Here is a 23,019-nt window from a genome sequence, read left to right on the forward strand (position 1 = left end):
CTTGGTTTCTTCCAAAGAGAAGAAGACTAAATCACCTTCTACGTATGCACCCGTTCCGGAAAAAACGCGACCGGTGACGGTGACAAAGATGCCTCGACCGCCACCTATAGTAACCTATGGAGTCACGGCCGTGCAGGGTCTAATTGACCAACTGCCTGATGCCTTGGGAGATGACTTCGGCCTCGAAGTCCGAAGGGCTTCCATACACATCATAACAACCACCAGGGAGGGGCATGGAAAAACCCTCTGCTTGCTGAAAAGCAAGAATATTGAGCATCGCTCGCAACCCATCGACAGAGTGCCCGGGATGAAGCTTTTCATCAAGGGCATATCCCGGTGGATCGCAGTCGACAAGGTATCCGAAGGACTTAGGTCCCTAGGATACGAAATACGGAGCGTCCGTCGTCTGACGGTTGACGTCGTTAAAACGCCGTCCGCCATCGCCCCGGGGGACATCTCTCTCCCCCCGGGGGACTCTGCCACTGCTATATAAAGGTAGAGCGACTCCGAGGAGATAGGGGTCCTCTTCAGTGCAGCAACTGCATGCGGTTCGGCCACATAGGCATTGCTTGCTGGTGCACGAAACGCTGCATGCGCTGTGCGGGGGCACACGCGGCCGTAGAATGCTCCAGAGGAAGGGGTGATGAGGCCATCTGCGCCAATTGCGGAGGACAACCTTCGGCTGTCTCACGTCGATGCCCCGCCTTCCAAGAGGCGGCAAAATTCGAAAGCTCCCAGACAAGCAGCAGGGAAGCAGACACCCGAGAAACCTGCACCGACGCCAGCCACCCGTAAACCAGCAAGGAAGGTGGACAACCACACTTCTTACGGAACGGTACTGAAAGGCCCTTTACAGGGTCATTCTCCTGCCGCTCAACAAGAAGAGGAGGAAATGGAAGTGGAAGCCACAAATCCTGTCCAGGACGCAGAGATGGAGAGCAAACCACTATCAGCGCTAACTTCGGGAAAAGCCACCACAGTGGACTCGTCACCCCCTGTGAGCCGCACCCCGAAAGCTAACATTCCCTCCTCCAAGGGGAAGAAAAAGAAGAAGCAAACTCCGTCATCAATGGAGGATAAGGATAAAGCGAGGCCAGCCCCTACCCAGAAGGCTTGTGGAAAAACCGTCCAAAAAGCCGCAGTAGCCGGCAAACCAAAGCCGGCGGAAAAACAGAAAGAAGTCGATGCGTCTTTGGATACGTCTTTGAATGCCATTTAGCCATCGCTGAAAGCAGGAAGCTAGGAAAAAGAGATATGGCACACCATAGCTGTGATTGCAGGGACCCTACAAAAACTAGTCGTCTCAACGCAGAGCAAACTTCTCCTCTCACTCCTGGAGGAGTTGGTGAGCAGCAGGATCGGAAACTCAACCAATCATGGCTGAACGACCCGTCCTGCTCGCACAATGGAACGCCAATGAGATTCCTCACCGAAGTGAAGAATTACGGGCGTTCCTCCAGGAGAAGGAAGCCATCGTCGCCGCTGTCAATGAGCCGCACCTTCGACCCACGGACACCTGGAGGTTACCTGGCTGGACCATCTACAGGTCGGACGGGGAGCCCCAGCGCCAACGGGTCAGAACATCAGGAGGTGCGGCCATCCTCGTCCATAGGTCCATCGAGCACCGAGCGTGTAGGGCAATTTCTCACCCATACGCGGAGGCTGTCTCGGCGGACATACGGACTAGAGGAGGATGGTTCCTGGTCTCATCGCTTTATTTCCCACCCGGGAAACCTTGGGATCCGGATCTCCTTAAACATCTCGCGAGAAACAGCGGCCCATCGATCATCCTGGGGGACTTGAATGTTTAGCATACATCTTGGAATTCACGGTCCTCCAACCCGAGGGGAGAAAACCTGCGTAGGCTAGCAGACGACAAAGGCGTCACGGTCATACGCCCAGTGCCACCAACGCACGACCGAGGGGAAGTTCTCGACATTGCGATCACTCGAAATGTAAGGACGTCTCTTAGCATGTACGCATGCGTTGAACTGTCCTCGGATCATAACCCAACGATCCTAGCAGTGGGGAAACGTATTCCTGTGTTCCCTTCGACTCGCCGACTAGACTTGTCGTCGGCTGATTGGAGGTGTTTCCGCAACGTCATCGCTGAGGAGCTGCCACGATATCCATTGGAACCGCCTTCACCAGAGATGGCTGACCGTTTGGTCAGTCACCTCAATCGCACAGTAGATGGCACGAAGAAAGCATCGATACCGCTTAAAGAGCATCGGAACTCGTATCTTCTAGTTCCGCTTCCAGCGGCGGTTCGCGGCCTCATCGCGCGACGGAACAGCGTGCGGCGCCAATGGCAGAAATGCCGCACAGCGGATGTGCGGACGCAGCTCTCTGAGCTTAAAGTTGCGGTGCGGGACGCCCTCCAGGAAGTCCGATCAGACCACTGGGAGGCACACTTGCGAGACGAACTCCTTTCAGAAGACGGCAATGACGACATCGGGGCGGTGTGGAAGATGTGCAGGAAGCTGCGGGCACCCCAAAGAGCAGACCCATTAATCATAGACGGAGACAGCGTGGCACGATCTCCCAAGGAAAAGGCGGAAATACTCGCGGACTACCTAGCCAGCAGCATTTCACCCAATCCTGGGAACTCCGCGTCTGCCGAGATAGAGAAGCAAATAGAGGCGTCAGAGAAAGCAGAAGATTCCGATCGAGAAGACGGCTCGGAAATTCCTAGATTCGACAAGAAGGACGTAATAAGGGCAATACGTCACCTACGCGTGAGGAAGGCCCCTGGAAGTGACAACATTCCAAATGTTGTCATCCGGGAGGTTCCGAAGGCGGCAGTGAGGTACCTGACAGCGAACTTCAATGGCTGTGTCAGGATTTCCTACTTTCCGACCACTTGGAGAAGAGCGAAAATCGTGTGTCTGCCGAAGTCACAAAAATTGGAGGTGGATCCCAGAGAATTCCGGCCTATCTCCTTGCTCGACGGCTTCGGCAAGATATTCGAGCGACTGCTGCAACGGCCGCTGACTGACTTCGTCCGGGAGAATGATATCCTTCCGGAGGAACAGTTTGGCTTCCGTGCGCAGCATTCCACAGTCCATCAGCTGGTGAGAAAGACAGATTTCATCACCGACAGCTTTAACAGGAATATGGTGGTTGCCGGAGCTTTCTTCGAAGTCAGTAAGGCGTTCGATCGCGTCTAGCATCCGGCTCTCCTGTTGAAGATGAGGCGACTCCATTTCCCACCTTGGGCAATCAGGATGGTTCACTCCTACTTGAGAGACAGGACATTCACACTACAGTGGCTAGGGGCGGACTCGGGGGTGCGTCCGCCGGCGTGCCTCAAGGCTCCGTTTTTGGGCCACTGCTCTGTAATATCTATTCCCACGATATTCCAACTCGTGGAGGGAATCTTGAAATCCTGTCTCTTTATGCTGACGATACGGCCCTCCTATGCCGTTCCTGGCACAAGGTGACCGCGGTACAAAGACTGCAGAATGCCGTGGCAGAGCTCCTTGAATGGTACTGCTGATGGCGTTTTGTGGTTAACGCACAAAAAGACGAAGGCGATCATCTTCCAACCTGGAAATGGTGGGCCGCCAGGAGTGAACATATCGGTGAACGGAGTCGTCCTATCGTGGGAATCTGAAGTTACTTACCTTGGAGTGCTGATGCATCGGAAACTCCTTTCGAACGCCCAAGCGCTTCGGGTCCGTGCGAAGGCATACGCGGCGCTTAATCGACTACGGTCGATTATTCGCCCGCCCGTCTTGAGTATGGCCACGAAGCGCAGACTATATCATGCGTGCGTGCTGCCAGTCATCACCTACGCTGCACCGGTATGGTCAGGAGTGTCGCGAACGAGTCTCGCTCAAATCCAAGTGGTGCAGAACTCTCTTCGTGAAATATTGGGACGCGGTCGTTACACCCCTCGTCTCCGAAATGCACGAGGACGGAAAGCTGGAACCCCTAGACGTCCTTCTGCCTGGAATCTCGGGAAAATTCTTTGAGAAAGCGGCAGAAGAAGAAGCAAACCTAATTCGTAGGATCACCGAAATTATGGTCAGGCCATGGGACCGCTTTAAGCGGCCCATAGCCTCCCTAAATACGATGGACAGCCTTCCTGTGAAGAAGAAGCCAAGGCTGCTTTAAGTGGGAAGAAAAACAAACGCCTGAGGACGCAGATGAATTCCTCTCGCCTTTGTAGCCTTGGCGGCTGGAAAGGTGCAGAGCTAGGGCTACACAAATGCCTTGCAGTCACCTGTGGACAGCCTCTTGTTAAAATCTTGCTTATTTTTGTATTTTGCGTGGAGTATCTGACCTCTCTATTATTAAAATAGCTGGTCAGAAGCTTTAATAGCTGGGATCTTTATGGTCTTGAGCTCCTGTATAACTGAAGGCCACCAAACGGAATCGAATGCACCTTTGATGTCGATAAAGATGACGATGGTATATTTGCTTTCATTGTCGATTAACCGTAAAAGATGGTGAATGGCATCCGATGTGCTTCTCCCTCTCCTAAATCCATATTGGTTAGGGTGGTAGAGCGTGTTGTCGAAAATAGCTTCAATTCTGCCCTTGATATCTCTTTCAAATGTTTTGCCCAGATCCGGAAGCAGTGTGATTGACCTGAATGAGGAAGGTTCAGATGGATCCTTTTCCTTAGATTTCAAGATGGTATGCAAGGTTCCGATTTTCCATGAGTCTCGGAAATAGGAAAACATGAGACAAACATTAAAGATGTTTGTACTGAATTGGACCAGGTTTCCGGCTAGTTTTATAAATATGATCCCATGTATCTGGTCGTGCTCGACCGCTAATGATACTTCGTCCTCGTTGAACAGTTCCATGTCTAGGGTGTCCGGCATGATTAGTGACTCCTCCCTAATAATCGATTGTTCGTAATTGTCAGCAGTATCGTCGGGCAATAAGGTGTTTAATGATATTTTAATTTTTTCCTCCGTAAGAGGGATGCTACCGCCTCAAGGAGAGACGTTCCAAGTATCGCAAATAGTTTGTAGACGAATCCCCAAGCATTGTTACTAGGATTTCTTGAGGTAAATATTTCCCAAGATTTACGTTTGGATTCTTTGATATTGAGCTTATATTCCTTTAACTTGGTTTTACATCTGCAATGAAAGATATTTTTATCTGATTATCGAGCTTGATGTAATCCGGAATGTTTTCCATCATCGTGTTGTCAATGGCAGAAGTTAAGTTAGAAATGTGCTCATCGATGTGTTTTGAGTGGTGAATTCAAAGTAAATGTCTATCAATATGAATTAATTTTTTTAAGAAGCTATCATTGAGTTTTTCCCAATTCACGCTACCAAAGTTGAATCTTCTTTGTGGTGTTGATATCTTCTTGCCATCCTTAATTTTTATCAATTGTAGCCTATCATCACTTGTTATTAGATCAGGTATGACCTTCCACTCATTAATACTTCTAAGAAGCGGGGCATTTATTTAAGTTAGATCGATATTAAATAAACCGTTTAGATACTAAAAAGTTTCCAGTTCGACAGGTTGGTTTAATATAAACAAGTTGTCGAAGATATAAGTTCTTCTAGGAGGTTTCTCCTAGCGTCAGATGTTGAACTAAACCAAGTTTCACTCTTGGCGTTAGAATCCATAGATATAATCAATTGTTTGTTCTTAAAATGATCTATTATTGAACGAATTTGCGAAAGAAAAGGAATAATGTCACGGCTTGGCGGGAAGTGAGCACTGACCAAGATAAAAGATTCTAAGAGAGATCTCACTTCTGCAACAGCGATCTACTAATTCGTAAAGTTAGTAATTTCCAGAAGATCAAGGTCTTAATTGAACACAATAATAGCCGCATATCCTCTATTTATTGATCTGGTGGGCACAATTCTCGTTTTAAGGCCCTGTCCTGGAATAATCCAATGACTGTTAGGTGTTTTGAACATATATGGTTCTTGAGCAAGGCAAATGTCTAAACGAAGCTGCTCCTATACTACTCTTAGTTCATCTGTTGGCGTCTTTGCACCTTGTAGATTGACTTGTGCTAATATAAGGCTATTACTAGATGTCTCCATAATCGAATGTCTCTACTAAGTTCCGCAGCCTTCTTTGATACATGCCGCATTTAATATCTGACGCCTTATGGTTGCAGTCTTCGATCTTGGCTAATTTACAATTTGCACATGTGGGTGTTCCTTCATTCTTCTCGCATTCCTTAGTAGTGTGCTCCTCGGAGTAATGGGCACACACAGAGTTTGCTGCATTGAAGTTCTTCGAAATGTGGCCGAACTTGTGGCATTTAAAGCACTGAGTGATTTTGACGTATTCACTTTCTTTATGTGAGTCATAACCGATATAGACCCTTTTTATTTGTTCAAGGTTTTCCTAGTTTCACAGTCTACTTCAATGACACGATTTACCCTTGTACCTTCCCGTTTCCCAAACTTGAAGATCAGCTTAAGGTGGCACGTATCCAATAGGTCGTTTTGTTTCCTGATACACTTCAGTATGTCGTCTTCAGATAGGTTCGAGTTAACGCCTGTAATACATATTCTTGGTTTGTTTTTAACCTCTCTGCGTATCTTCAGGATGTTCTCATTGACACATTGCTATTCTTTCAGTTTCAGTTCCAAATCATGATTTTCCGCCTCCAGTCTAACTCCCTCGTCCTTGATTTTCGTTAGTTTGGTGATTTTTATGCCGGTTTTACTCTTGTCTATTACTTTCTTTCTTCGTATCTTCACTGGTTTCGATGCCCTTGTTGTCATCATTGGGGTAAATCATCACTGCCGTCCTACGCTCCGCAGTGATTTTCTTCCCACCTGGGAGCAGGACTTTGTTCGTGTTGTCCTTCCTCTGAATGGCAGCAATATCAGCAAACGACGGAGTTATGGATTGTTTGCTGCAGCTTGTCAACTCTTCCCGGAAAATTTCCCTTATCATATTGGCATCGAAACATTGCCCTACGTTAGCTTCTAGTTTCCCGGTCGTTCTTTGGTATCTGGGCATTAAATTACGGAATAAGTCGTCAAGTTTTTTAAGTTCGTCAAAGATTTCGCCCTTTCTGGACGAGGAAATCCTCTCATTACTAATAATTCGTCGCGCGGTGTCGCTGGCGGCACTGAATTGGGCATCAAGTGACGGAAGTTCTGTTTCCCCAAGTTTAGGTTGGACGAGTGAGAGGTCCTCACCCCGAATGTTTTCCGAAACCATATTGGATGTTTAATGAATACTAAGATTTCTTATTTTGTTTATTGCCTGGGCTCGCACAGAAAACTGAGGTCACTTTTGAATTAGAGAGACAAAAATGAACCCTTCACTCGCTAAAACACACGCAAGACATCGCACTGGAAAATAATACCTAAACCATCACAAGCAAAAAGGTCGGCACTTACAAAAGGTAAGGCAAACAGTAAGTTCAAGAAATATTGAGCAAATTTTTAACCGGTTGATGCAGGCGCTGATAATATGTGGACACTTAGAGACTCACTCTGATGGATGTGTCTTCGATATTACATGCTGTAGAGAATCAGCAACTCTAGGACCATGAACACGTGTTCCGGTTCACCTTTAAGTCGTCCAATCTTCAGCTAATTCACAAACAATTTTTCCATGTGCATCAAAAATCACTGATTAATTTGGAGATAGTGGTCCACGAAGGCGGAAATTCTTTCGGTCGGAGAGCTACGAGAGGAGACTATAGGGCGGCCTGGGTTGTTGGGTTTGTGGATCTTAGGAAGGATGTAGAAGTGAGGGGTGTGAGGTTGGGAAGGGGAAAGGAGGGAGATGTCCCTGGGGGAAAGATTCTCCTTAGGGCCGTTGTCTCGGAGGAAAGCGATTATTTCTTTTTGGAATACGGGGTTGGGGTCAGCAGGAATATGTTGATAGGAGGAAGTGTCGGAGAGTAATCTGTTGCATTCTTGAAGGTAGTCTGCAGTGTTTAGGATTACAACTGTCGAACCCTTGTCGGCAGAAGTGATGACTAGGTTGGGGTTGCGTGTGAGTTTTTTTTCCTACACCCCCAAGCCTGCCTCAACCACAGACTCCCAGCCTCTCTCAATCTGTACTACCTACTTCCCAGGCATTCAGTCTCTCAAATTCATCCTCAAGGACCTATTCCCCATCCTCAAAAATCACAACACTTCCTCCAACCTTCTTCCCAATTGCCCCTCTGTCACCTTCAAACGTCCCGCCAACCTAGCAGATATCCTCAAATCCACCAGGCCACTCTCAAAATCCCCTCAAACACCCAGAGCCATACCCAATCCATGTCATCGAGCAAGATGCAAAACCTGCCCTATTTTCACCACTCCACCCCACTCCATCCCACCATTCAACTCTCTCCCGCCCTTCCCCTATTCCTCTTGCACTTCCAAGAATGTTGTTTATCTTCTTACCTGTAAACTCTGCCCGTCCTTTTACATAGGCCAATGTTCCACACCACTTAACATTAGGATTAATAACCACCGCGCCTCGTGCAATCCCTCCTCCCCGTCCGGGGGTCTCCCCATCCCTAAACATGCTTCCCATCATAATACCCCTTTCAACCAGTGTTACAATGTTTCCGTCCTAGCGTCCCTTCCCAAATCCGATAACCCTATAGAATTAAAAACTCTTGAAATGGCATTCATTTACATCTGTATGGCCTATCAGCATCCGGGCCTCAATGTCGTTCACTGATGGGAGTGGCCTAAAATTGTTACTTTGTGGAAGCAAAGCATATCGGGGGGTGGACACTGTGTGTTTCCGAATGAGTTTTGGTGTACGTGGCCTTTGTTTTGACTTGCGTGGTCTTTATCAATACTTTGTAGGTTGAAACATGAGTCTCGTATGTTGCAATAGTTGCGGTGAGCATGTTGTTCTATTTTCCGATTTTGTGTCAATTCCACCCCTTCCCTCTCCCTTTCCTCTCCCCAACCATTCCTCTCACCCCTCCTTCGCCTCCCGTTCTCCCCTTCCCCTGGCCCCCTTCCCTTTCTCTCGCACCCCTCACCTCAACAATTCCAGCAGTCATTACTTCTATATCTTCAGAGGAAGACGGATTGTTTCCGTCGAAATATCAAGAAATAACGTGTGAGTGTTCTTTTTTTTGTGTTTCTATATTGTGTGTTACTGTGTATTGTACTATTCGGCACTTCCGTGTTACGTCTACGAAAGCATATATATATATATATATATATATATATATATATATATATATATATACATTTCAACATTTTCCACAAACCTAGCTGCTCTACGTTGCACTCGATGTACGATGTCCAAAATTCAGGAGCCCCAATACTTTCGGCGTATTTCAAATGTGTCCTAACTGGAACGGCGAAATAACGCCTCTCTTTTAACTTTCTCCCTACATTTCCACACCACCTGTTCGATGGAGCCGAGTTTCTTTAAATCGGATTCGCATATTGTCCCGATGATAGAGGTGGTGTTAGAACTACCCCAATAATTTAACTTGATCTGCCGCAGTTTGCATTGAATCATCTATTTCATTATTTATGTCCTGCTCGCCACTTCCTTTGTTCCAAAATTCCAAAACTGTGAATTTGCCTATGTTAAGCATCAATCCCCATTCCTTGCACCGATCAGATTCTGTGGGGAAGTCTCTTGAGAGGAGCCCAGGGGTGCTTTCAACGGCCAAACATTTGACAGCTGCTTCCCTCTTTCGGCGATTCAAAATATCCCCGAATTTGCAAGGATTAAGATGATAACGATAGATGGCTTAAGTTTGGGTGCTTAAAGCTATCAAAACTCCCATGGTCAATACCGCAAAGTTAAGCATTTACGTCTGCATAAATACCGCGCGATTCACCATGGTGTTTGGCAGGGGGTGCAAACACCAAGTGGGGTAAGGGAGACGAAGGGCTAGCGGAAACCCTATTTCCAAACATGCTTTAATTCCACCCTTAATTAAAGTTCTTTTGACCGCGAAAAAGGAGTGTATAACCGCAGCTATTTATACGACAGACCTCCAACATACACCATGGAGAACTGAAAAGTAAGAAGTGGGGGTGGATTGATTCACGTTCTATGCGACCCAAGGTCACCTAAGATCCCTAAAGTCACCCATGGGAAACGCGACGACGCCCCGCTGATGGCAGCGGACATTTTGAGGCGAGGTAGGATCACCCTCACATTTTCCCAGTGCTTCTACTCTTCTACATCCTCGCCTTCATTCATCAAGATTCGTCAAAAGTAGCCAATTTCACTTAATGCTGATCCGAGTATTCGTCTGATGTGTGTGACCTAGGAAAGATTATATGCAAAGGTTACACCTAAGCACTTGGATTTCTTCGATCTTCTTAATTCGATTCCCTGAACTTTAATTAAGTTTGTACATGTGAATGGACACAAAGAATACTGCTTGTAGGTTCCGAGGCGCGGGGTGGAAAGGAGTGATTGCCTCACTGGTTAAGGAGATGAAATGATGGAAATCACTGCTCGGACTGGGGGAATGGACAGCCTTTTAATGTGTTCCCAAACCCGGTTACTCAACTCAGTGCTGCCAGTGGGTTTCCAAAGTAATTCCGCAATCGGCATAGAAATCCAGGTGCATAAAGGACGATTGTATTAAAGAGTACAAGGTTTGTATACAGAGTATCCGTAACAATTATTTCCCAAAGCCTTCGTGAAGTGCTTCGTGAATTCAGCTGACCGTTGGTTAAGTGTGGGCATGGTCACAGGTATCATCCTCCCGAAGGTCTTTGAACGGACAACCAAAAGAGCCGAGTCGAGTGTGTCCGCCAGCGAAGACCTTATGCAAAGGCATCGTGACGATTCCCCAGCCCCCTCTCAGTCCTGACTTGACACCGGCATACTTCTTCAAAAAGTAGTGCAATCCACCATCCCTCAAAGGATAAAACCGCCATGCCCGTCGCTAAGTGCCGTCGAAGAAACTTGTGCCCTTAAGGACCTTCCGCCCACCCTTCGGAGCCTTCGGGTCGTGGAAGAACTACTGGAGTGAAAAGCGTGTCGACGTTCTCAAGGGATGTACTTTGAAGAATTGTGAGGTATTGTGCCAATATCTGAAATGAATCTAGTTTGACAAAAAAAGTTTCCCGATACTTGCTATACATATCGCACATGTTTGGAAAGGGGTTTTTTGAGGAATAAGATTCGGGAGGTTTTGTGAAACAGCAGTGATATTGACACAAATGACGCGGTGGTGGCTCATTCACCTCCGTGGATAGAGTGGCAGAAGTCACAAGGGGGCCGGCATATGTATCTCTCCTTCATCCCTAACCGATCCCACCCGGTGCTCGCAATCCCCCTGCCATACACCTTTCCTGTGCATCGCGGTGTATTCATGTAGACATAGATTATCATTTCGGACACGCGAGTGGCCTTTGAAATCCAATCGGAAGAATTTAGAGCGAAGGGCGTTCGACCTTCGGGCGCGTCGGGGCCCGCGAGTGCACTTCCAGTCTCGCGCTGATTGGAAAGAGCGGAGGGGCGGGTCTCCTCTTCCAAATGACCTTCAAAGTGACCTTCGTTGAGCATCATAAACCACCTTTCCAGTCACCTTGGCAGAGATCGGTGCCGATGAATGGAGCTCATCGCCTCACAATGAGAAAAGGCCGTTCATACGCCCCTGGGGGAGGTCGGGCGAAAGGGCGCCCGTTGAGGGCGTGTTCCAGGTGTCCTCGTGATGAGAGTGCATTTGTTCATTGGGATCAGTAAGCTGACTCACCCGCCGATGGTGGCGCCGAGGGGCCCGCCGGCCCTGTCCTCTCCGGGGTCCTGTGTCTCCGAGGTCATGACCCTGCCGCCGTCGGCCGCCGCTTCCTCCTCCCGGAAGACGATGGCCGAGGACTGCGGGAGGGCGCCGGCGGAGGGCGAGGGAACGCAGCAGGCCACCACCACTACGGCTAACAACACCACCACGGAAGCCGGCCTCATGGCGCCCTGCGGACCACGGTTGAGTCAATCTGTGCATCTGCGTGACACCCTGCAAGGCACCGGGAAGGTGCGTGGCGGAGGGTCACGACAGGCGCGCACGGCACATAAACAGACAAAGTCAGGCACCGTGCATGAGACGCGACCACGGGAAAAAAATCAACACACGATGAACTATTTAACATTTATCGTCTCAAGAAAATTTCACTTTGTACCACCACCAGAATCATGCGACAAGAGTGAGTGTGATATGAATGAGGGCGGTTCAATAAGCATGGTTTGACCACAAAGGACGTTCCTGAGGGAAGTTTATATTATCATCGTGTGCTGCCATCTATCAAACGACGGTGAAACAAATTTCAGACTGCTTTATGGGTAAGTTTGGATTTGGCAGCCATTCCAGTAAGACGTGTTTCGTGATTTTTTCTAAGATGGAAAAAGAGCACTAGGTTTTCGCGCCGGTTGATTGAAGGATTCTGCATTCTCGGGTTTCACCGCGTCGTTGTTTGATGCAAACAACAGTTTCGCCGAAGTTGCATTCGGCGTCTTCAGGTCGAAGATGAGAAACTCGGAATTTTGCCACCCTTATATAGGTTGTCCCGTCTAGTGGCTGCTCGCTGATTGGTCCGTTTCCGGAGAACTCTTTCCCACGCGTTGTGGAGATGGTAGCCTTCATCTCTGTTAATGTTCTCCGGGTTTTTTGCGATCTCAATTTCTTCTCTAATTAATCGTGGGTAACATCTACTCTCCTTTGCTATTATGTTTGCTTTTTGGAATAAGATCTTGTGACCGGGTTCACTCCATTGGTGTTCTGAAATGGCCGACAGGTGAAACTGCTTATTTGTTGTTGCCCGGAGGTCTTCCTTCATCCGAGCTTTCATTGAGCGGCATGTTTCCCCGATGTATGCTTTCCCACATAAACAGGGTACTTGGTAGACCCCTTCGTATAGGTCTTTCGGAATTTTGTCCTTCGGTCCAGGGAGATCGTCCGCTATTTTCTTGGTGCATTTAAAACTTGTCACCACGTCATGCTTTTTCAGGACTTGGGCTATCTTCTCGGATTTTCCCGATACGTAGGGGATAGTAGCGTATGCGTTTGGGTCCGGTTCCGTCTGCTTTATGGACTTTTCCCAATCCCGTCTTCGCCTTTCTTCCCTGGAGGTCATTTTAAGGACTATATCGTTTCGATAGCCGTTTTGCTGTAATGCTTTCAGGAGACATTCCTTTTCCGTTGGCAAAGAATCGGCGTCAGAAATTTATAGGCTCGATGAACTAGTGTGTCCACCAAAGAAGTCTTCTGGAGCGGGTGGTGGTGAAAAAACTTCACGCACAGGTTGACATTAGTCGTAATTTAGGGTCGATTTCGTTCTCATTCGGTAATCTTTCCTGTACATTTGATGCGTCTCTGATTAGGACTCCTCTGAAACGGTAATTACGACAACCAATGATTAGTTTCCATGACTTCCCGGGGCAGACGGCATGGATTGGGAGCAAGCGGCCCAATGAGAGCCATATTCACTTTACATCGGGAGTGAAGTGGTCATTCTGTGACTTCTACGTATACGATATCAGCAACGGCTACCGGTTGAACTTTTACATGCCTATTAGGGTAACTGACGAACCGTAGCCGCAACACTAGTATTCATGTCTTTAGGTAAGGATAAATTTAAATAGAAACGCCATGATGAAAATCATACCGGAGCAGTAGTTGGAATATGGCCCTGCTTATATGCCTACATACATACGAGGACGTATACGGTACCCTGCGAGCCATCGCTGGAGCAGGAACGGCTTGGTCGTTCTCTTACGCCAACCACACTACTTTTGACACAAATCATTTCCCCCGCCCCCCTACACAGTCGAATACCGGTATTCTGATCCCTTATCCTTCGAGGGAACATAATTATTAGGTAATCTACCGGTTAAGGTAGGTTTTAGGATGAACACAGCTACTAAATAAATATATTGTGATTCCTAACAAAATACAACCTGTCGCACCGAATTTCCAATGCACTAAGCAATGCTTGCAGCCCCTTGGCTGACTGACAAACTAAAGCTTCGTCATCAGCAAACCTAACTGATTTTACAAATTACCCGCCCACTTTCATTCCTACCTCCAGTTCTTCCCATGCCTCTTTAATCATTTCCTCTGCATACAGGTTGAACAGCAACGGTAATAATGGGAAACTCTGCCTTACACCTCTTCCTAACACTGCCCATCCTGACTCCCCGTTTCCCACCCGCACCGGAGCAGTCTGAGACATGTACAGGTTGCGGATTAGCCTCCTTTCCCTCCACTCTATTCCTATTTTCTACAATATACTCATTAGTTTTTCCCAATTCACTCTATCAAAAGCTCGTTCGAAGGTTTCCGCGGCGATGAGTAGGTGATTTCCACATTTTTCGGGCTGCGTCCGCGTATGTCGTTTAAATGTACAACAGTTTCGCCAGCTATCCTGCTGGCGTCCTCAGGTCAAGGATGAAAAGAAGCTTGTTGTCCCGTCTTATATAGGAAAAATCTGGCGCCAATACCGGGAAATTTCTTGGCCAATCAGGGAACGTCCTCATATTTGCGCGGAATAATTCTTTTCCACGCACTGTGGAGTGGATATCCATCCTCTCTGTTAAAATTTTCTGGCCTTTTAACGATTTCAATGGCCTCTCTGATTATTCTCTGGAAGTATTTTCCTTCTTTCGCTATTATTTTAGCGTCGTCGAAGAGAATAGAGTGTCCAGGTTCACTCCAGGCGTGCTCAGCGATGGCCGATGCTCTAAACTGTTTGGCCTTGGTTGCCCTCTGGTGTTCACTCATGCGTGTTTTCAGCGCTCTGCATGTTTCACCGATGTACCATTTGCCACAGGAGCATGGAACTTGGTACACGCCTTCTGATATTAACGGTGAAATTCCATCCTTGGGTCCGGGTAGGGTGTCAGCTATCTTGGTGACGCAGTTGAATCTGGTCACCACATCATGTTTCCTTAAAGCCCTCGCGATTCTTTCCGAAGTCCCTGCGATGAAGGGGATGGTGACGTAAGCCTTCGGTCGTGGTCTGGAGTCTTCCTCCCTGTCAGGAACAGCGGTGGTTTGTCTCTTCTTTTCTTCCTTCTCGGCCCTTTTTTGGATCATATGAGCGCTGTATCCATTCCTTTGCAGGGCATTTGTCAAGTGTTTCTTCTCGTTGGCAATAGAATCGGAGTCACATATTTTATATGCTCGGTTGACAAGTGTGTCTACCAGTGAGGTCTTCTGACTGGGATGGTGGTGCGATGCAGCATTAAGGTAGCGGTCGGTGTGAGTAGGCTTCCTGTATACTCTGTGTCCAAGCCTCCCATTCCCTTTATTTCTCTTCACCATGACGTCCAAGAAGGGCAGTTGATGATCCTTTTCCACCTCCATAGTGAAGTGGATGGCTTGATGCTGTGAGTTCAGATGTTTCAGGAACTTTTTAAATTCTCCCTCTCCGTGTGACCAAATGACAAAAGTGTCGTCGACATATCTTAGCCACAGTGAGGGCCGCTTGTCGCAGGATTCCAGTGCTTTCTTTTCGAAGCTCTCCATGTAGAGGTTGGCCACAACCGGGGAGAGGGGTGAGCCCATCGCAGCTCCTTCCATCTGCTCGTAATGGTCACCATTCCATAGGAAGAAGGAATTGCGTAGGCAATGCTCCACCAATCCTGGAAAGTCCTTAGGGATTCCGCGGGAGGTGAGTTCCTTGATGATATTCAGCGATTCCTCAATAGGGACGCTGGTGAAAAGCGATTCAACATCGAAGCTGACCATGAGATCGTTGTCGTGGATGGTGATGTTTCTTATTACGTCAATGAAATGCGTCGAGTTTTTTACGAAGCTGGGTGTCTGTCCGACGTGGTCCTGCAGAGATCGCGCCAAGTACTTGGCGAGTTGGTAAGTCGGAGCGTCAATCTGGCTCACAATCGGTCGGAGAGGTACATCCTTCTTGTGAATTTTGGGCAGGCCGTACAGTCTCGGTGGTTTCGGTGCAGTCGGAAGCAGGCGTCGTTGCTCTTCTTTTGGAATAAGCGATCGTTTAATGATAGCCCTTGTGCTTCTCTCCGTCTTGGCAGTCGGATCGCTTTTCAATTTTCTATAAGTCGGACTGCTGAGGATGAGCGATATTTTCCCTTCGTAATCCTCTCTGTTTGAAAAGCTTTTTAGAAATCTAAGAAACAGGCAAATACCTCCTGGTTGTGTTCTATATTCCTCTCGATTCATAATGTCATTACTGCAATGGCATCACGCGTACCTTTCCCCTTCCTAAACCCAAACTGATAATCCCCTAAGTAATCATTTGCCCTACTTTATATCCTTTTGTTTATGATCCTGAGAACAACTTAAGCTGTGTAGGATATCAAACTTATTGTCCTGTAGTCCTCACATGATGTAGCCTTAACCTTTTTCGGAATAGGAACTAACACTGATCCCACGAAGTCTTCCGGCCAGATTCCTTCCTCATAAATACTATTGATCAGCCCATATAGCCTCTTCCTCCCACATTTTCCTAATCATTTCAATAGTTCCGCGGGAATGTTATCTACCCCCACGGCCTTATTTAGTTTCATCTCCCTTAATGCCCTTTCTATCTCATTGTCTAGTATGCCTGGACCTAAGCTATCTTCCTCTACGTTATATTCTTTTTCAATGTCTAGCTTTGTTGGTCTAAGTTCTTTACTATACAGTTCTTCTTTATACTCCTTCCATCTCTCAATGATCTTTCCTGCGTCAACTTTTACCTTACCCGCCTTATCTCTAACTGTTATCATAGATCTTTCTTTCTTACTTCCCGATAACGATTTAACTTTGTTGTACAGCGCACCGATTTCACCCTTCCTCTGCAGACTTTCCATATCCTCGCACCGCGTCTTCCACCATGCTTCTTTTGCTTTATTTGATGGCCGCCTCAATTTATTGTTTAATTCTTTGTACTTCATTTTGCCTAATTCCGTATTTACATTCTTCCATTTCGCCGCTCATCCATCTTTGTAATCATCTCATCCGTGATCCATGGTTTCCTAGTCCTCTTAGCGTTAATGTTTCCAATAAGGTCTTTTGCGGCTTTTGATATCCCTTTCTTGATACTTTCCTATTTTTCTTCGATAGTACTTAGGTCTTTACCATCCTCCATGATTTCCTCAACCGCGTGTTTGTATTCCTTCCTTTTCAAACCATTTAATGCTGCTATATTCCATTTCCTAACTCGCCGCCCCTGCCTTATCTTTTTTAAAATGGCATCTTAAATCTCTCTCTTGCTCCCTCTAATTCCACTGACGATATCCCTCATACCACAACAGGATGGAGCTGATAATACGTCATCTAACTCATTGCTTATTGGGCATCCTTCCGATTCGTGCAAGTGATTCGCCCCGTGAGTATCCCTTCTTCTGCAATTTCGACGTGCCACCCAGTTCACCATCAAAGCGTTTCACAAATCCAACTCCAAGACGAACCGTACTGATGTTCACTCAACTTCATTCATTCATTCATTCCGTATCATCTTCAGACCTGAATATGGCACCAAGTGTTGAAACCCGGGTCGTGTGAATTTAAACAGCACAGTGGAAATCGCAATAGCTGATTTTCATTTCTCTCCAATACACGCAGCCCCTCTACGGTGCACAAGATCCAATCCGCCGACTCACTTCTGGCCCCGTTCCATTCATATCGACGGTCAAACATGTGCCAATGACCAACATCCGCCATCCGGATTGTACATGTGGCACCTGAATTATCTGTTAGGAACACTAACTATTGCCTCGAGCGTGGTTACTCACCTATCAGTCGCAGTCGGACAACACCTGGGCAGTCTGAAAGAAGAAAACAAATGTAAAAAAGTGCACAAATATTCAGTCCGAACAATTAATGAAATTCAACTCAGTGTCTCTTAGTGGTAAGCGATAATTAATTAATGCTAGCGTGCACCCCGCCACAGCTATGTCTATGTGGACTACCAAATTACACACACCTATAAACAAGCACACATGGCACCTTGCGAGCGACCGCTAGGGTGTTTGGCAGATGGTGATTACACATCAGACCACTTTTGACGCAAAACACTTTATCCCTCTATACCGGTCGGAAAACGCTATAACGAACCCTCATCGTTCGTGGGATACATGGCATTTTAACTCCGTATATTACCGGTTCTTCACTTAATCTCTCAAATTTTATTCAAACGAGTTCTCATGCGTAGTGAGGTGGCGCCAATAATACAATTTCAGAGTCATCGCTAAAGAGACCTCAGTCCAATCCTTATGCAAAAGATGTAATCTGTACACTTTGGTATTCGTTCCGGGAGAAACCCTTCTTTAATATTGCTCCTCAGCGCTCAAATGCGACAATCAGCTCTGCTTCACTAGGATTCCATGGGCGCATGTACTAGCAGCATATTCCAAATGAGGCCTAAGTAGCGAAAGTTATAGCCTTTCCATCACATTTACCCAGTACTCTTCTAATTAATTCTAACTTTTTGTTATCTCGCCCGCATATTCACGCACACCACGGGGAACATATGTCCAACTTGTAATTATTTCTAAATGATGATCCTGATAAGCCTTATTTTTATTTTTTATTAATAATACTTCTCCACATAGCCACCATCCCTTATACATTGATTAAACATACACCCAAGCATTTCTTGACTTTCTTTCAAATGCCACCATTGTAGAACATAGCAGATTGCGTCGAAAACAATTATTCCGCCTCCTGAGTGATTCAATGTGTTGTCAAATCTCCGACCCCGCAATAGTTTTTTTTTATGCCTGGGAAAAAGTAATTTAGGGCGAGATCGGGAGTACAGGGAATGTTGAAAAATTCCAAAGCCTCATGGCTTCCAATGGCAGTCGCGATTATGGGACGCCCCATGTACCTCACGAAGGGGTCGTGGAACCCCGCCTCCTCACGCCTCTCGCAATTGCGCTTCTTCGGGAATAATTTTCCACGCACTGCTATGTGAACTAAGATGAGGCCAATACATGATCATTTGGATGGTTGCTCTTCGGTGCAATGGCGTAGAATCGTACACTTTTTTCACAGGGGCAGCCTAATTTTGCAACATAATTCAGAAAATCCAGATCATTTTGACAACAGATACCTGGAACACGGTGCGGAGTATTAAAGCATAGATATGTAGGGGCTGAGAGAAGGCATGAGACCTCCCACCACGTCAAAGTGGTCGCCCATTCGATGTCACTTCAGGGGGTAAATATATTTTTGAAGCCTATTCTTCCAAACAATTAATTTATTATTAAACACCTTAAGATATCTTCCGGCGAAGAAGAACCTTTTTAAGGTTAACCTTGGCACACATTGCCGCCAATCAAAAGGAGATACATGAGAATAAAAAGAGTAAAGATTATGATTGTCAGAATCTTGACTCTTAAACTCCAAAACTCGAGTATTTGGCTCAGTTGGTGTAAAAAAACACAAGCCATAGAGAGTAAGTTGTTCATTCGCCCACTAGGGGTCACAGCGTACTTGCTATTTTCGCAACTTCTACTCCCCAACTCATTGCGAACATTGAAATAATGCACGCCATTAGTGACCATAAAACTATTTCTACAGAAGGAAAGACTGAGTTCGTGAAAATAAACAAAGAAAAGTGTGAAATATGCTTATACTTACAACGAAGCAAGTTTCATTGGATTACGAGAATGTATTTAAAAAACGAATCTGCAGAATTGACCGGAAAAACCCTTACGGCCGATACGGGGAGCACTTGGACATAATCCTTAAATATTGCACGCGAAATAATGACGACGTACATTCCATTCAAACCTAGATGGTGCAGCAGAGAAGTCAGACCGACTTTCAGAGAGCAAATAAGCCTGAAATTAAATTTTAAAAAGAGTTTAAAAAGCGGTGACGGTGTTTTAATTTTCGAATGCATGCGCACAGAAACCAAAAGAATGTCGCGGTAAAACAAACAGCATAATGCGCAAATCCATACACTCCTTCAAAACTACAATGCTATGCGAATATCTAGAGGAATGTCCAAAGTCATTCTGGTCCTACGTTACGGAAATTCAGAGTAAACGTCCAACTGAACAGTCTTTGAAGACGGCGAACTTATTAAAGACAGCGTGAAGAAGGCGAACATTTTACACGAGTTTTCCCCGAGCATCAACAATAGGGAATCAGACGCACCAAACGAGCCATCCTGAGAACACATGAGCGACGTAACACTGACCAAGGAAGGAATAGAACATCAGCTCCTTAGCATCAAAGCCAAAAATGCACGAAGGTCTGGAAGGAATACCTGCTAGAATATAAAAGTCACTGGCAGAAGATATTGCCTCGTTTTTGTAAAGAGAAACTCACTAATTATTTTAACATCGATCTCATATAAAATATTAGGGCATATTATTGTGAGGAACGTAATGAGATTTATCGATGGTAGGAAGATACTGAACCACATCCATCGGCATGGATTTAGACAGAGCAAATGTTGCTAAGCCCAATTGCACCTTTTTATTCACAATGTGCTTAGATCGGGTAATAACAAGACACAAATTGATGGAGTACTCGTCTTTCTTGATTTTCAGAAGGCCTTTGATAAAGTCTCGCACACTTAACTGTTTCACGAACTTAAATGCTATGGCATCAATGAGGAAATAATATGTGGATTAGTGACTTCTGGTCATAGTGCAAACAAATAGTGGTCATCGATTGGTGGTGCTAAACGAAGTTGGAGGTAACATCGGTCGTCCCCCAGAGAAGGGTAACGGGGCCACTTCTATTCTTGATAAACGAGGGATGCTATTTACATCTTGAGCCTTGACAACACCAAGTACTTTAGGCGCCATCTGACGTTTCCATCTGAAATTTAGACCCTTTTAATGCTAACTTTCTTCAGGACACTTTTTCGTTTGATCATAACTTGTGGTGTTTACAGTGACTCGAAAATGTTGTCTCTTAATGAGATACTGCATGAATATTTAGCTGTGAAAAAGAATTGTTCGCGTTGGATCCCGCATAATTCGGCAAAAGCTTAAAAAGATGCTCGTGTCAATTGCTGCAAAGAGGTGCTCAACAAATGCAATCTCGGTGCATCAAAAGCTGTGTACTTATAACATGTACACAGGTGACGAGTCTTGTATCTATGCGTCTGAGCCCTGAACAAAACAGCAATCCACTGTGTGGGTCTTCCAAGACGAGCCAAATCCGACAAAAGTGATTCGTGCACGAAGCACATAAAAGCAAATGATCGCCTGCGTCTTCGGAATACCTGGGCATGTGGCAACCGTACCGATAGAGAGCAACGAAGAACCATGTATTCTGAATGGCACATCGACAGTTGCTGGTTCGAGCGCATGCCAAAGGTGTACTGATTATCATGGAGAATACTTGGAAAAACAACCAAGCCATTTTCAACAATAAAGTACTGTCTTTTCATTACAAGGCTGAAAATATAAATAGCAACCCTCGTAATAATAATAATAATATCTAAATAAGGTAGATAATGATGTATGGAGAACAGCTTCGCTCCTTAGGTAGCGGAACTGGCAACGGAAGAATCCAGATGGTGAGCGGAATAGTGATGGTGGAGCAGGAGTTCTATCAGATGAAGCCATTTTCCCGCGGTGAATACGAACATGTACTGGAGCGGACATGAATCAAGTCGTTCGCGGTTACACTCGGGAGATAGGTGATTTTTCAAGACGCGATTTGGATGGTAGGACAGCAGGAAAAGGAAGATAAGATGAGGCGATGGAAATTTGGCGCTGCTGAAGAAAATAAAAAGGATAGACAGAATGAATGGAGATATTGATCGAAGAGAGTGGGCGGAGATAAGAGGAGGCACGGGAGACGAAGAGGGAGACATGAGCAAATGAAGAAATCACGAGGAGGCGGATGTCGGAGCTGAAAGCGAGGGAATGATGAAGGCGACGGCGTGAGAGTGGAACGAGGCTCAAGTCAATCCTCGCACAGGTGCACGCTTGGTGACGAAGAGGAGCACATGTAATCGCATCCCTGACATAAGAGCGTCCAAGCACGAAGAAGTCTCAGGCTTCGATCAAGCGCGACCGATTCTTCCGAGGCTTCCAAGCAACAAAAGCCACCATACAGCGCCACTGTCGAGTCGCTCTCCCGATGAGTAATCCTTGGAAGCAATGGCATGACTTACTGGAGCGATCTGGTTCCGATACCAGGAGGGACACCAGAAGGTCAATTAAATTACAATTTTTGCTAACGCCAACGCCTCGGGTAATATTTTTCATAGGCTGGCTACATAATTTCCTTAATGGGATCAATGCAGATGCATGGAAAGTTTATGAATTCAAATGAAACTTACTATAGTTTTCCGAATTTGAAAGCCCTTACCCAATACAAAGTAAATTAGCAATACATTTAATGCAAGAAAGTGCCTAAAAATGATATAAATCTCGGTGCCTCATGTAACTCATGCATTGCTCAAGGTGTTGCGTCCAACAGCAATTTGACAGCTTTCTTCGAACGCCCGCCGGCCGAGTGAGAGTGGCAAGGAAAGGGTAGAATGCGGCACCTGGTCAAATAATGCAAGTAGAACCAGAAGCAGAACGGCTGCTTCCCGGACACGCTCCGACGTCGCGAAAGAGCTCGTCGCCGGCCCTGCCGTCCCTCGCGGTGCCAAAACATGCGGGGATATCTGGGAAGCAGATCGATTCGCAGCCCCCCAAATGGTTGGTGCCTTCGCCAGTCACGCTCGGAATGCGTGAATGGCCCGCAGAGCTCACATTCGGAGGTGGGGGAAGGAGAGACGCGGAGTGGGGGAAAGGGGGGGGGGTTGATGAATGAGCGCAATGTAAGGAGGGGGCAATGTAATGGCCAGGGCGAAGAACCAAGGCCATGGTGAATGAACAGCGTGAAATTAGAGGTGAGCCGTATTGTGGAGTGGGCGGAGGTGAGCGGCCCTGGCAGCGCAGTCCGGGACATGCACGGGCGCCCAGCCACGGGCACTTGCCCAAGGCCTCTGTGAGCACCGAGCACCAAGGTGCCTTATTGCTCTTCGACGGTTTTGCAAGCGTATAAGCTTTTTTGGACCGGTCTTTTTTTAGTTTAGACACGCGCGATAAGGTGAACTTAAACAACAAAAAGGCAGAGCTTGTGGACACCATTACTTCGTTTCACAGTCTAAGATGCGTCCAGATGAAATGATCATCCGTGCGGTAATAGTG

At 46.5% G+C, this 23,019-nt stretch overlaps 1 protein-coding gene across 4 annotated transcripts in view; it reads right to left on the reverse strand.

The window, feature by feature from the left end:
• LOC139691490 (carboxypeptidase D-like) overlaps nt 1-17,673 on the reverse strand; it is an 84,054-nt gene extending 66,381 nt beyond the window's left edge. For all 4 annotated transcript variants that reach the window (XR_011701599.1, XM_071589338.1, XM_071589336.1 and 1 more), the window contains exons 1-2: nt 17,638-17,673; nt 11,645-11,859 (exon numbers count right to left, since the gene is read on the reverse strand). Coding sequence is in view for 3 of the 4 variants with exons in the window: in XM_071589338.1 (XP_071445439.1) it covers nt 11,645-11,853 (209 nt within the window). In the remaining variant the exon portion in view is untranslated. The remainder of the gene's footprint in view (nt 1-11,644; nt 11,860-17,637) is intronic.
• Between the last annotated feature and the right edge of the window lie 5,346 nt (nt 17,674-23,019).

The sequence above is a fragment of the Hetaerina americana genome, unplaced genomic scaffold (genome assembly GCF_022747635.1).
Source record: "Hetaerina americana unplaced genomic scaffold, ioHetAmer1.1.p SCAF_366, whole genome shotgun sequence".
NCBI classification, from domain to species: Eukaryota; Metazoa; Arthropoda; class Insecta; order Odonata; family Calopterygidae; genus Hetaerina; species Hetaerina americana.